The following is a 13,646-nucleotide window of genomic DNA, read 5'->3' as shown; positions in this document are numbered from 1 at the left end:
TCAACAATAAATAAAAAAGATGCAGTTTAAAAATGGCCAAAATATCGAACAGACATCTCACCAAAGAAGAGAGAGGGATGACAATTAAGCATATGAGAAGATGTTCATCATCATATGCCATCAGGGTACTGCAAATTAGATCAATTATATACCATTATACACTTATTAGAATGGCTAAAATCCAACACACTGACTACACCAAATCCTGGGGAAGATATGCAGCAATAGGAACCATTATTCATTGCCCGTGACATGAAAAAAAAAATGGTACAGCCACTATGGAAGACAGTTTGGCAGTTTCTACAAAATCTTACCACAGGAACCAGGAATCATGCTCTTTTGAATTTGCCTCAATGAGTTGAAAACCTATGACTACATATAAGTGTTTATAGCAGCTTTATTCATAGTAGCAAAAACTGGAAGCCAACAGCACGTCCTTTAATAGGTGAATGGAAAAACAAACTGTGGTGAATTGATACAGTGGAATATTATTCACTGATAAAAAATGAACTAATAAGACACGAAAAAACATGAATGAACCTTAAATGCATATTACTAAATGAAAGAAGCCAGTCTAAAACAGCTACCCACATGTACTGAGTTCAACTATATGGCATTCTGCAAAAGACAAAACTATAGAGACAATAAAAAGATCAGTGGTTACCAGGGGTTTGGGCAGAGGGATGGATGGGTAAGTGGAGCACAGGGGATTTTTAGATGTTTAGGGCAGCACAACTATTCTATATGATACTATAACAGTGGCTCCCTCTTGATATAGATTTCTTTAAACCCACAGAACTGTACAACACAAAGAGCAAAAACTAATTTGAACTATGGACTTCAGTTACTTAATAACAATTCATCAATTTTAACAAATATACCATGTTAATAAAATATATCAATAATAGAGAAAACAACGAATTAGGGGTAGTGGAGAAGGGGCTATAACTGGAACTCTTGGTAGCTTTTGTTTAATTTTTCTGGAAACCTAAAGCTGCTCTAGAAAATAGTCTATTAATTGTTTTAGAAATGTCTCTGTTGGAAAAGAAGTTACATTATCATATCTTGTAATTAATTAATATGTGTAAATTTATGGAAATGAAACTAATAATGCCATTTAACAGAATCCATTTTCTTTTCTTAACCAGCCAGAATTTATACATATATGCTAGAGAAATCCAGACTTGTTTCACAACCTCTCGGCCAGAGCAATTTTCTCATTTTCTACTTGTTAATGGATGGGTTATCTGCTGAAGAAAAATACGGACTTCATCTTAATAATTCATGTGCACACCGGTGAGTGACTAAGCATTTTCTATCTAATGGTCCTGCCTTCAAATTGTGGTGGCAATTTACAGTCTTACATTGTCCGCTTACTTCTCAGAGTAGAAATGTGATTAATGGTGATTAAAAGATAATCGTTGGCTACTGTTAGAATCATCCATACAATAAAGTTATAACTGTTTATTAAATGTTTAGGTGAAATTGCATGTGTGTGTGTGTGAACCTATACTTCTATTTCATTAGTTTTTAGATTGCTATAAAAACTATGAGTGTGTATGTAAACTTCCCTGTTCCTTTTTAGTTTTGGACCCAACATGAGTTATGCATTCCCAGGCTTGGTCCTCTTTTGAAATAATGGGAAATATTGTTTGAGAAAGTATTATTCCTAAGCATCAGGTGAGGTTACATAACGCACAAAGATGAAAGATGAATGACACATGTAAACTGAGAGGCTCCTTCTCTTCGCTGGGGGCAGAAAGCGTTTGTGTCAAAATGAGGATGTGGTGGTCCCGGGATGATGGTGGAAGGAGAGGCCACGTAGGAGTGAGCTGAAGAGTGTTTCCTCAATGTGTGTGCTTCTGCCAGCTGCCTTGTCCAGTGTGTTCCCCCCCCCCCCGCCCCAAGAAGGACTGGTCCAGACTGGGGTTTGGATGAGAACTACAAACGAAAAGGACAGAAAACCTAATCCCAAAGAGAAGCTGGTGAGAAAAGGTAGCAGGAGAGAACTAGATATGGGCTCGAACTCACCAGTGAGTTCAGTGGCTGGGGGTGGGGGAAAGAGACGTGGATTTACCTTAGGTGATGCTAACACCGGATCTGTGGTTTCTCAGGTGTTTGTTACGGATCTTTGAGAATGGTGTGGGTTTGCTACAGGAGGAAGCACACTCACAGGCACACAGGGATAGCCGAGACGATGGCGGAGGCCACAGTGGTGGCTGAAAAGACAGACGCATGGGGCTTTCCCCATGGGTCAGCCCTGCTGACACTTGCATGTGCTGCTTTAAGCCTGCGAAAAACCATCTCCACGTCTTCTCTGTGTTGCTGTGTTATTTCTTCATCTTAATTCACTCTATTCTGGCGGTGGAGACATTAGCCATTGTGTTGGTAGTAGTCAAAGGGACATGATGTAAAACAAAGTTGGGGATGGAGATGGAGGTGGGTGTCCTGTTTTACGGGGGTTAATTGGGAGGGCTCCGTTCAAGTGGCACCTGGTGTGCAGACCCCTGAGAAGGCCACGCAAAGATCTTGTATTGGGGGTGGTGTCCAAGGTCGGCAAAAATGTACAGGGAAAAAATTTGGTGTTTAAGGAAAATCCTGAAGGCCTGTAGTTGTGACTAGAGTCCGTGGCCAAAAGGGAGAAGAGTAGACACTACACAGAAAGGACAGCCATAGTCAGAAATCTGGATTCCGTTGCGAGCCGATGGGAGGTGATGGAGATGGGGGAGCGGGGGACGTAAGGGAACTGGTTTCACTCTGAAAGTGACTCAGCCTCTGTGGAGATGTCACTGTGGGGGGGCACAGCCGGGTGGGGATCGAGTGTCTGGTGTGGGAATTAGAGGCAGTTTGGCACCGAGGAGGCAGCAGCAGTGCAGCCGGGAGGAGGCTGAGACGCAGGGTGTGGGCCGAGGGCTGGAAGTCAGGCTTTGCGGATGGATTGAACGTGGGATGTGAGCAAAAGAGACAGGCAAGAAGAATTCTATGGCTGTGGCCTGTGCAACACATAGCACCCATTTGCAGTGTGACAGGGCTAGGAGAGAAGCAGGGTACCTGTGTAGCCGGAGAAGCCGTCGTGCTGTTTCTGAGGGATCAAGGTGGAGACGCCTGCTGGAAATGGAGTGGAGGTGTCAGGTGGGAGCTGGAGCCGTGAGGCATTTCCCAGGCGGTGGGGTCAATGTCAGGCTGACCTCTGAGAACCGGTGGGAGAAGCCACCGATCATCTGTCCCACTGTGGCTGGAGGTGTGCACATGGTAGGTGGGGCCAGGGAAGACGATGGATTGCTCATAGCCCATTGCGTTACTAATCACTATCATTAAATTTCAGTGAAAATGCTACACCCAGGGGTGTAGATAAAATTGGTCATGTTAAGTAGGAGAAAAGTAGACAAGACATTTTAAAAGCCTTATCAGAATGGTGCATTATTTAAAAAGAAAGACTACTTTGGGGGTTACCATTTCCAAAATACAAAAGAAATTTAGAAGAAAGAGAAAACCTTAATATTGAAGTGTGGTAGCCCAGGCAAAAGTGATAGAAACATAGAAATTCCAAACTTCCAGAATGTTAGAAATATTTTTTATCAAATTCCTTCATGTTATAAAGGAGGATTTCAAAGACAGAGACAAGAAGAAGCTTGTACTAAAGTGAATAAGTTGTGCATCAGCAGTATTGGCAAAACCTCTTATCCGAGATTAACTTTTTTTTTTTTTTTTTGAGACAGAGTGTCGCTTTGTTGCCCTGGCTAGAGTGAGTGCCATGGCGTCAGCCTAGCTCACAGCAACCTCAAACTCCTGGGCTTAAGCATCCTACTGCCTCAGCCTCCCGAGTAGCTGGGACTACAGGCATGCGTCACCATGTCCAGCTAATTTTTTCTATATATATTTTTAGTTGTCCAGATAAACTGTTTTTATTTCTATTTTTAGTAGAGAAGGGGTCTCGTTCAGGCTGGTCTCGAACTCCTGACCTCGAGCGATCCACCTGCCACGGCCTCCCAGAGGGCTAGGATTACAGGCGTGAGCCACCTCGCCCGGCCTGAGATTAACTTTTTATTTTTCTGCTTTGAACATCTCTAACTGAACATGTCCTTCCAGGGAAAAAACATGAGATTGGATACTATGAGCTGCATTTTGAGGCTAGTCTGTGAAGAAGGAAAGTTCTTTGGGTTTCTATGCACCCGGTCTTTCTAACAAGCAAAAACACAAAGCCAATATAGCACTACTTGGTTTTGAGAGTGCATCTGTGTCTGTGTGTGTCTTTGTGTGTGTGCATGAGGGTGTGTGCTTGGCATTGCAGACATAGAGCCACTGAAGAATAAAAGACAATAATCTAATCTACCATTCAAAGAAACAATTCAACTTCTTGATCTGTGGTTTGCATGACTCTTTTGAAGTATGTGAGTGTGTGGGAGAAAACAAGGATTTCTTTATTAAACCTCTATTCTGACGTTCATTTATCTTTGCAGAAAGAGAGTTTGGAATCACTTAGGCTATTTAGAAAGTCAAACAGTCAGGGGTGACTTTATGAGGGGCTCCAACAGGAAAGAACTCAGGAAAATCATGAATAATTCAATTCTCTTGAACAAAGCAGTTATTTTATTAAAATGTATTCTAAATATCAAATGGGTTCAAAACAACATTTTCCAATGAAAATATACACCACCACTCCAGATTCATAAAGATATTTGTATCTTTACGAATGGATTATTTGTACAATGAAAATTCCACAGAAAAATAAATTCTTTAATAATGAAACAATCTGTTTTGCAAGTTATATTATATATGTCACAGTATTTTTGTGATTTACGTTATATGATGGGTCTTCTCACATTTATAATATTGGTGGTTCTTCTCACTTTTACAATGTTGGTCAAGTTTGAGGAGTTTATATGAGTTTGTATTTGAATTTGGGTTGGGATCTAATCTTTGTTTAGTAATTGTGAATATTGAGTCTCATAATTTTGGGAATTGTTTGGCTTGTTTACAATCAGAAATATAGATCTGAATTTAGCCTTCTAACCTTTCACAAACTGACTATCCTTCTGGATCTTCTCCTTAAAATTGGGGTTCATAGGCTATTTGTAAAGTGCTTAATACCATGCTAGTATACTAGTATATTAAGAATGCCATATATATGCACATACATACCCACAATGTATGCACATATATTATATATGCATGCTATCATTGAATGCTAATATCATCATGTCTACTTACCTGATTTTCTTTAAAAAGATGTTGCTCTTTCCATTAAATAGAACAAACCAGCCTATATATTACCATCTGAATACAACATCTCTGCTGATTCACTTATTCCACAGTGGAGCTTATAGTGAAATTTTGATGAAGTATTTATATGTTGACTGTTAAAGAAAACACTACCAAAAAAAAATCACAAACCTGCTTCCTTCAAGTTCATATGTCTCTTCTTTGTTCATAACAACTCATTACCTACATGAAACAAAATGAAATACACAAGTAACGGTAACTTGAGATTAAGGAATAGTCAATATTTATCATATCTTGTTACATGATGAGATCTCCAAAGAAAGGAAAACATTGGTGTAGCTAATGCTTTTATAATTAAAGCTACAAAACTGTTCTTTAAACTTTGACTCTGTTTTTGGAACTAAAAGTTTTCAAAGTTTCATATAAAAATCTATGGAGGGTTATTTCAGCTTCAAAATGGACATAAAAATACTTTCCTCTTTGCAACATTGGAACAATATCTAGAAAAAGCCTAACTGTAGAATATAAATGTTCAAGCTATAGACATAAACACTATAGCATAACTAAGTGAAAATAATATTTCCAACACTGCATAAGTCGCTTCCTCCACAGATTGTTAAAATAACAAGTCTCCAGATTTGTAACATTTGAGCTGTGCAGTAGGACTGCATGTATCTAGAACTCCACAAGGTGGCGAGCTTGCCACAAAATCAGACAAGCAAAACCAAAAGCCAAAAAAAAAAAAAAAAAAAAAAAAGGAAAAAATCACAAAAACAAATGCTTACAACTAAGTAAGCATTTTATTTTACTTATGGTTCTCCCTATATTTTACTTTTTTTCCGCCTGGCTGTTTGCTTTACAGGTGCTATTTCATTTTTTTTTTCCATTTTGTATGCAATATAAACATCACATCTGGAAATAAAGGTAATTTATGGTTTTGGAAATTGAGATTTAATGAAATTAGGAATAGTCATTGTTTATCTTCAACCTACTTGAAACGACTTATATGGGTTTAGTCCCACAAAAGTTTAGCTCCTAAATCCAACAAAGTCATTCTGAATCTCTGTTAGTATCGACTAACGATGGGAATGATTGTGTTGGTGCATAATAATATTTTTCAGTAAAGGTCAGATTTTGAATTATATGCTGACAGGAAGCAGTCGTTTGACTTAGAGCGTGTGACCTGTTTCTAACCTCGTGTGTTAGTGAAAGGGAACGCTGCTGACTCACAGCGTTTGAACTTGTGATCCTGCCGAGGAGGGTACCTGTCACAGGAGAAGCCACGGCAATTAACTCCCAGCGAAGGTTTGTTTTTTGCTAAGAAGTTTATTGTGAACATTGAACTTAATCTGGGAAAGTTTTGCATAATTTTAAAAGCAGGTGAGGGAAAACTTAAATACTCTTTCAAGGCAAGTTTTCATATTAGGTGATAGAATAAAATGCTCAGCCACGCTTTTTAGGCAAGCAAAGCTTGAAGGTGCTCCAAAGACAAACACTTTACCAGTTTCTGACTCTTGTTACTAATAGTCTAAATGGTAGTCACAGTCATGCTCAGTGAGATTTAAGGAGTCCTTTCCATGCGCCAGGCATTGTCTGAGAGCTTTTCTCCCTTCACTGGTTGAATCCTCACCCTGACTAAGCAGAGAATGGGAAGAAGCTGTGTCCACATTGCATAGTTGAGGGGATGGAGAACGAGATGTCACCCAGGAGCCAAGATCTGAATCCGGGTCCTGCTGACTCTTAACCTCAACCCCAGATTGTCTCCACAACAACGCCGCCTATAAACAGCAATCACTGCCTTTGTCGCCTTGTGTCAATGAGATTTTTTTTTTTTTAATGAAAGGGTAAGCACGAGGTCAAAGTGCACATGCCTATGTCTTTATTTAAAATTGCTGAAGCAAAACTAATTTACAACATTCTAAGCATTCTAAGTCATCTCTAATTACTATAAAAAACAACTCTGGGTCTTTCTTTTATCTAGTAGAAAAAAAATGGAACTAATACAGCTTTTGTTACCCTAGCTGAAGGCAATTATGGACAGGGTTGGACCACCTCTATAAATGGGCAGGTAAACTTCACTGTGAAATGCCGACAGGGAGAAGTCAGAGTTACTGGCTTTCTTACTTCCTTACGTTCTTGAGTTATGTGACCCCAAAAAAGGAAAGTGAGGAAAAACAACATGGGTAGGAGGCACTGTGCTCTGCCTCTTTCATTAATCTTCAAAACCCTATGGAAGAGTTATGGGTATCCTAAATTTTATTTATAATATGTCTGAAGCACAGATATGCTACTTATTCAGGGATATTTAGCTGGTATATTTAGTAAATGAAAGAGGTGAATTCCAAATCCAGGTATATTTGGTTTCAAATTTTCTGCTCATCATAACTCACTCTTTGATTGGTAGTTTAAATGCCCAACTCTAATACATTTAAGGACAAAAACAAGAAAAAGCGGTGGGGGTGGGACTGTGCATTGAGAAGATGACTTAATGGAAGAGAGCAGAGGTCACGCTTGCCGCAGGGAAGGACAGCAATCCGGAAGCTCAAATGCTGCCCCACCCCCCTTTCTCCTTTCTCACTCTCTCCCCCCACCCACACACACCAGTTTTACCTGCATGTGTTTTCTAACACAGAGAGGAGTTACGACCGTATGTGCCCTAGGCTTCCCTAATTTAGTAGCTCTAGAGAAGAAAGCCACGTGTTCCTCTCCCAAAGAGGCCATCTTGGTGGCTCAGCCTAGGTGTCAGGCCCATGCCCGGCCCTGAGTCAGAGGGGGCAGTACCTGTGGCCCGTGAGTAGGGGTGGGAGCTGTTTGACAGAAGGAGGCATGAAGGAGAGCGGAGCGCGCGCACACACACACACCCACACACACACACACACACACACACACACACACACAGACGCCACAGGAAGCCCTGTGCTTTCCACTGTTTTGCCCCAACCACCAGGAATGTCCCCAGCTGTCCAATGAGGCCATCCCTGATGTCAGATGCAGTCGTCCGGAAGCCCAAGTTGCACGCAGAGCCCCTCCACTGTCTGCTGAGTGACTGCCCAAACTTACCACTGATTTTCCAACTGGCTGAGTTAAATAGCTACTCATATAGAAGACCATCGATAGTGTAGATTTATTTCATGAAGCCTGTAGATAGATTGTAATGTATTTCCATATAACTTCTATTTGTATAGATGTTTTCAAAAAATATATATATTTTGTGGGGTTAAAACAGAATACACAATGTCATTAAGTAGGTAGTATATGAGAATTTTGGCCAGAGGTCCTATATTTGTTATCTGAATATACCTCAAAAGTTCAGATTTTTACATTATCTTTAAATGGTTAGAGTCATTATATTGTGATATTTATTGTTTTTAGTGTTGCTGTTGCTTTTTATCTGTATTGTAATACTCCTAAAACTAATAACAGCTATCACTGACTGAGCACTTCACGCACATTTTTCCCTTTGTCTACTCATGGGAGATTATAACTGATGTCCCCATGTTACAGATGAGGTGACTGGGAACTGTGGTTACTTGACTAACTAACCAGCCTGGGACAGGGTTGATGTTTGAACTTCAGTCTGTTCAATTCTCAATTATTAGTATGAATACTTTTGAAATTATCCCATACAGTAAATGAATTTGCATCACAGATAAATTTTATTTCTTCTGCTACAGCAAGAAAACCATTTGCTAAAATCGTATTAACTCTTCTTTCTTCTTCATATTTTTGACAATAGCAGCGTTATGAAAATTTTGAGGGTGTATTCACATAATAAACACATAATAAACATGCACACACGTATGTGCATGTATATAAAAATCAGCAAGAAACTACCTTTAGTACCACATTAAAAGTTTCACTAAAATGTATTGGGTGTCTGTGCTCAGTAATTGTGTTAGTCCCTTTTGTGTTGCTACAAAGGAATACCTGAGGCTGGGTAATTTATAAAGAAAAGAGGTTTATTTGGCTCATGGTTCTGCAGGCTGTATAGGAAACATAGTGCCGGCATCTGCTTCTGGTGAGGGCCTTTAATCAAGGCAGAGGTTCAAAGGGAGCAGGTGTGTCACCCGGCAAGAGAAGGAGCAAAGAGAGAGACCAGGGGTTGCCAGGTTCTTTTCAGCAGAGGGACACTAAGCCATTGAGGGATCCACCCCCAGGACCCAAGCCCCTCCCATCAGGCCTTACCTTCAACATTGGGATCAAATTTCAACATGAGATTTGGAGAGGACAGATATCCAAACTGTATCCGTAATTAATCCTCATTTAATTCCTTTCATAACTATGTGAGATAGCTACTAATATTGTCCCTGTTTTATAACGGAGGACACTGAGACCTTGAGGTTAAGTAACTTGCTCAAGGTCATACATGGAAGAAGGCAAATGATTTCACACCCAGGGGGCACTTTCCAGGCAGCACTGAACCACCTGGTCCTGACACAGTGTGTCCACAGGGAGATCAGGGCCAGCCTCGCTGTTTAGAAACTTATACTCGCTTTTGTGACATATGAATTTAAGACAATCTGCAGACAGTTACAATTTGGGGAAAACGTGAAAATATACCTTTTCTCAATATACTCAGACTCTTTCCTGAGTTTTGTTTCTGGCTCTTGGAATTCCAATTTGATGGAGTCCACTTTCCCAGTTACTGATGCAAACTGAAGATGCCTTGAGCCTTAGGATTGGTTGGTCTCTTCTGTTTTTTTTATTTCAGAATATTACGGGGGTACAAACACTGTGGTCACATATATTGCCTTTGCCCTGCCTTAGAGTTAGAAGTGTGCCCAGCCCCCAGACAGCGCACATCACACCCATAGGTGTGAATTTACCCATTCCATCCTTCCCCCTCCCACCTGCCTGACACGCAATGAATGATACTTCCATATGGGTACATAAATGTTGATCAGTTAGTACCAATTTAAGGGTGAGTACATGTGGTGCTTGTTTTTCCATTCTTGTGATACTTCACTTAGTAGAATGGGCTCCAGCTCCTTCTAAGATAATGCAAGAGATAGTTCACCAGTTTTTTTTATAACTGAGTTATACTCCATGGTATACATACACCACATTTTATTGATTCACTCATATACTGATGGGCACATGGGTTGTTTCCCACAACTTTGCAACTGTAAATTGTGCTGCTATGAACATTCTACTGCAGATGTCTTTTTTATAGAATATCTTTTTTTCCTTTGGACAGATTCCCAGTAGTGGAATTGCTGGATCAAATGGTAGTTCCACTTTTAGCTCTTTGAGGTATCTCCATAGTATGTACCACAGAGGTTGTACTAGTTTGCAGTCCCACCAACAGTGTATGAGTTCTCCTATATCTCTGCATCCATACCAACATTTGTCATTTGGGGACTTTTTGATAAAAACCATTCTTACTGAAGTTAAGTGATATCTCATTGCGGTTTTGATTTGCATTTCCCTGATGATTAGAGATGTTGAGCATTTTTTCATATGCTTGTTGTCCAAAAGTCTACCTTCTTTTGAAAAGTTTCTCTTCATGTCCTTTGCCTACTTTTTAATGGGGTTGTTTGATTTTTTTCTTGTTGATTTTCCTGAGTTCTATATAGATTCCAGTTATTAGCCCTTTATCAGATATGTAGCATGCAAATATTCAAATTGGGAGGCATCAGTTTACCAGACTTCAAGTTATACTACAAGACTATAGTAACCAAAACAGCATGGTACTGGCAGAAGAACAGAGACATTGACCAATGGAATAGGACTGAGAACACACATATAAAACCATCCTCACATAGCCACCTAATCTTTGACAAAGCAGACAAAAACATACACTGGGGGGAAAAAATCCTTATTCAATAAATGGTACTGGGAAAATTGGATAGCCACATGTAAAAGACTAAAATAGGATCCACACCTCTCACCTCTCACAAAAATCAACTCCTGATGGACAACAGACTTAAACGTAAGGCATGAAACCATAAGAATTCTAGAAGAAAATGTTGGAAAAACTTTCGTAGATATCAGTCTAGGCAAAGAGTTTAAGAAGACCCCATGGACAATTATAGTAACAACAAAAATAAATAAATGGGACCTGATCAAATTAAACAGCTTCTGCACAGCCAAGGAAGCTCTCATCAGAGCAAATAGACAACCTACAGAATGGTCTCTTTCTTTCTTTCTTTTTTTTTATTTCAGCTTATTATGGGGGTACAAAAGTTCAGGTTATGTATATTGCCCATGCCTCCCCCATCCCCCTGAGTCAGAGCTTCAAGTGTGTCCATTCCCCAGACAGTGCGCATCGCACTCATTATTTAGGTATACACCCATCCCCTCCCCCCACCCCCCACATCTGTCCAACACTCAATTGGTGTTATTCCCAAATGTGCACTTAGGTGATGATCAGCGAAACCAATTTGCTGGTGAGTACATGTGGTGCTTATTTTTCCATTCTTGGGGTACTTCACTTAGTAGAATGGGTTCCAAATTTCTCCAGGAGAACAAAAGAGATTCTATAGCACTGTTATTTCTTATAGCTGAGTAATACTCCATGGTATACATACACCACATTTTACTAATCCACTCATGTATTGATGGGCATTTGGATTGTTTCCACATCTTTGCGATTGTGAATTGTGCTGCTATAAACATTCAGGTGCAGATGTCTTTGTAATAGAATGTCTTTTGTTCTTTTGGGTAGATGCTCAATAATGGGATTGCTGGATCAAATGGTCGGTCTACTTGTATCTGTTTAAGGTATCTCCATATTGTTTTCCACAGGGGTTGCACTAGTTTGCAGTCCCACCAGCAGTGTATGACTGTTCCTGTCTCTCCGCATCCATGCCAACATGTATTGTTTTAGGACTTTTTGATAAAGGCCCTTCTCACTGGAGTTCGGTGATATCTCATTGTGGTTTTGATTTGCATTTCCCTGATGATTAGAGATGTTGAGCATTTTTTTATATGTTTGTTGGCCATTCTTCTATCTTCTTTTGAAAAATTTCTATTCATGTCCTTTGGCCACTTTTTGATAGGGTTGTTTGATTTTTTCTTGCTGATTTTCCTGAGTTCTAAATAGATTCTTGTTATCAATCCTTTATCGGATGTGTAGCATGTGAAAATTTTTTCCCATTCTGTAGGTTGTCTGTTTACTCTCATGACTGTTTCTTTGGCTGTGCAGAAGCTTTTTAATTTAATCAGGTCCCATTTATTTCTTTTTGTTGTTGCTGTGATTGCCTTAGCGGTCTTCTTCAAAAATTCTTTGCCTAGGCCAATGTCTCTAAAAGTCTTTCCTACATTTTCTTCTAGAATTCTAATAGTTTCCCACCTAAGGTTTAAGTGTGTTATCCACCGTGATTTGATTTTTGTGAGAAGTGAAAGGTGTGGGTCCTGTTTCAGTCTTCTACATGTGGCTATCCAGTTTTCCCAGCACCATTTATTGAATAAGGATTCTTTTCCCCAGAGTATGTTTTTGTCTGCTTTGTCAAAGATTAGATGGCTATATGAGGATGGTTTTATATTTGGATTTTCAGTTCCGTTCCACTGGTCTGTGTCCCTGCACTTGTGCCAATACCAAGCGGTTTTAATAATCACAGCCTTGTAGTATAGTTTGAAGTCTGGCAAATTAATACCTGCCATTTTGTTTTTATTGCTTAAAATTGCTTTTGCTAAATGGGGTCTTCTCTGGTTCCATACAAAGTGTAAAATTATTTTTTCTATATCTGTGAAAAATGATGTTGGTAATTTAATAGAGGTTGCATTGAATCTGTCGATCACTTTGGGTAGTACAGAGATTTTAATAATATTAATTCTTCCGATCCACGAGCATGGTATGGTTTACCACCTATTTACATGCTCTGCAATTTCCTTCCTCAGTGTTTCATAGTTCTCCCTATAGAGGTCCTTTACCTCCTTATTTAAATATATTCCTAGGTATTTTATTTTCTTTGTTGCTATTTTGAAGGGTATTGAGTCTTTAATTTGGTTCTCAGTTTGACTGTTATTGGCATATATGAATGCCTCTGATTTGTGTGTATTGATTTTGTATCCTGAGACTTTACTGAATTCATTGATCAATTCCAGGAGTCTCTTGGTTGAATCCTTGGGGTTTTCTAGATATAATATCATATCATCAGCAAAGAGTGAGAGTTTGATCTCTTCTATCCCTATTTGGACACCCTTGATTCTGCTGTCTTGCCTGATAGCTCTCTCAAGGACTTCCAGTACTATGTCGAAAAGTAATGGGGACAGTGGGCAGCCTTGTCTGGTTCCAGTTCTAAGTGGGAATGCTTTCAATTTTTCCCCATTCAGTATTATGTTGGCTGTGGGTTTGTCATATATGGCTTGTATCATTTTTAGATAGGCCCTGTCTATGTCTATTTTGTTAAGTGTTCTTATCACAAAGGGTGTTGAATTTTGTCAAATGCTTTTTCTGCATCTATTGAGAGGGTCATATG

At 39.5% G+C, this 13,646-nt stretch overlaps 1 protein-coding gene across 1 annotated transcript in view; it reads left to right on the top strand.

The window, feature by feature from the left end:
- Positions 1 to 13,646, top strand: part of MYO16 (myosin XVI) — a 476,542-nt gene that overhangs the window by 213,840 nt on the left and 249,056 nt on the right. Inside the window, exon 15 of the mRNA XM_045567153.1 lies at positions 1,149 to 1,296. Coding sequence (XP_045423109.1) covers positions 1,149 to 1,296 — 148 coding nt within the window. The remainder of the gene's footprint in view (positions 1 to 1,148; positions 1,297 to 13,646) is intronic.

Source organism: Lemur catta, chromosome 13 (assembly GCF_020740605.2).
Source record: "Lemur catta isolate mLemCat1 chromosome 13, mLemCat1.pri, whole genome shotgun sequence".
NCBI lineage: Eukaryota > Metazoa > Chordata > Mammalia > Primates > Lemuridae > Lemur > Lemur catta.
Note: the sequence above shows the minus strand (reverse complement) of the source record. Positions and strands in the feature narration are given on the sequence as shown.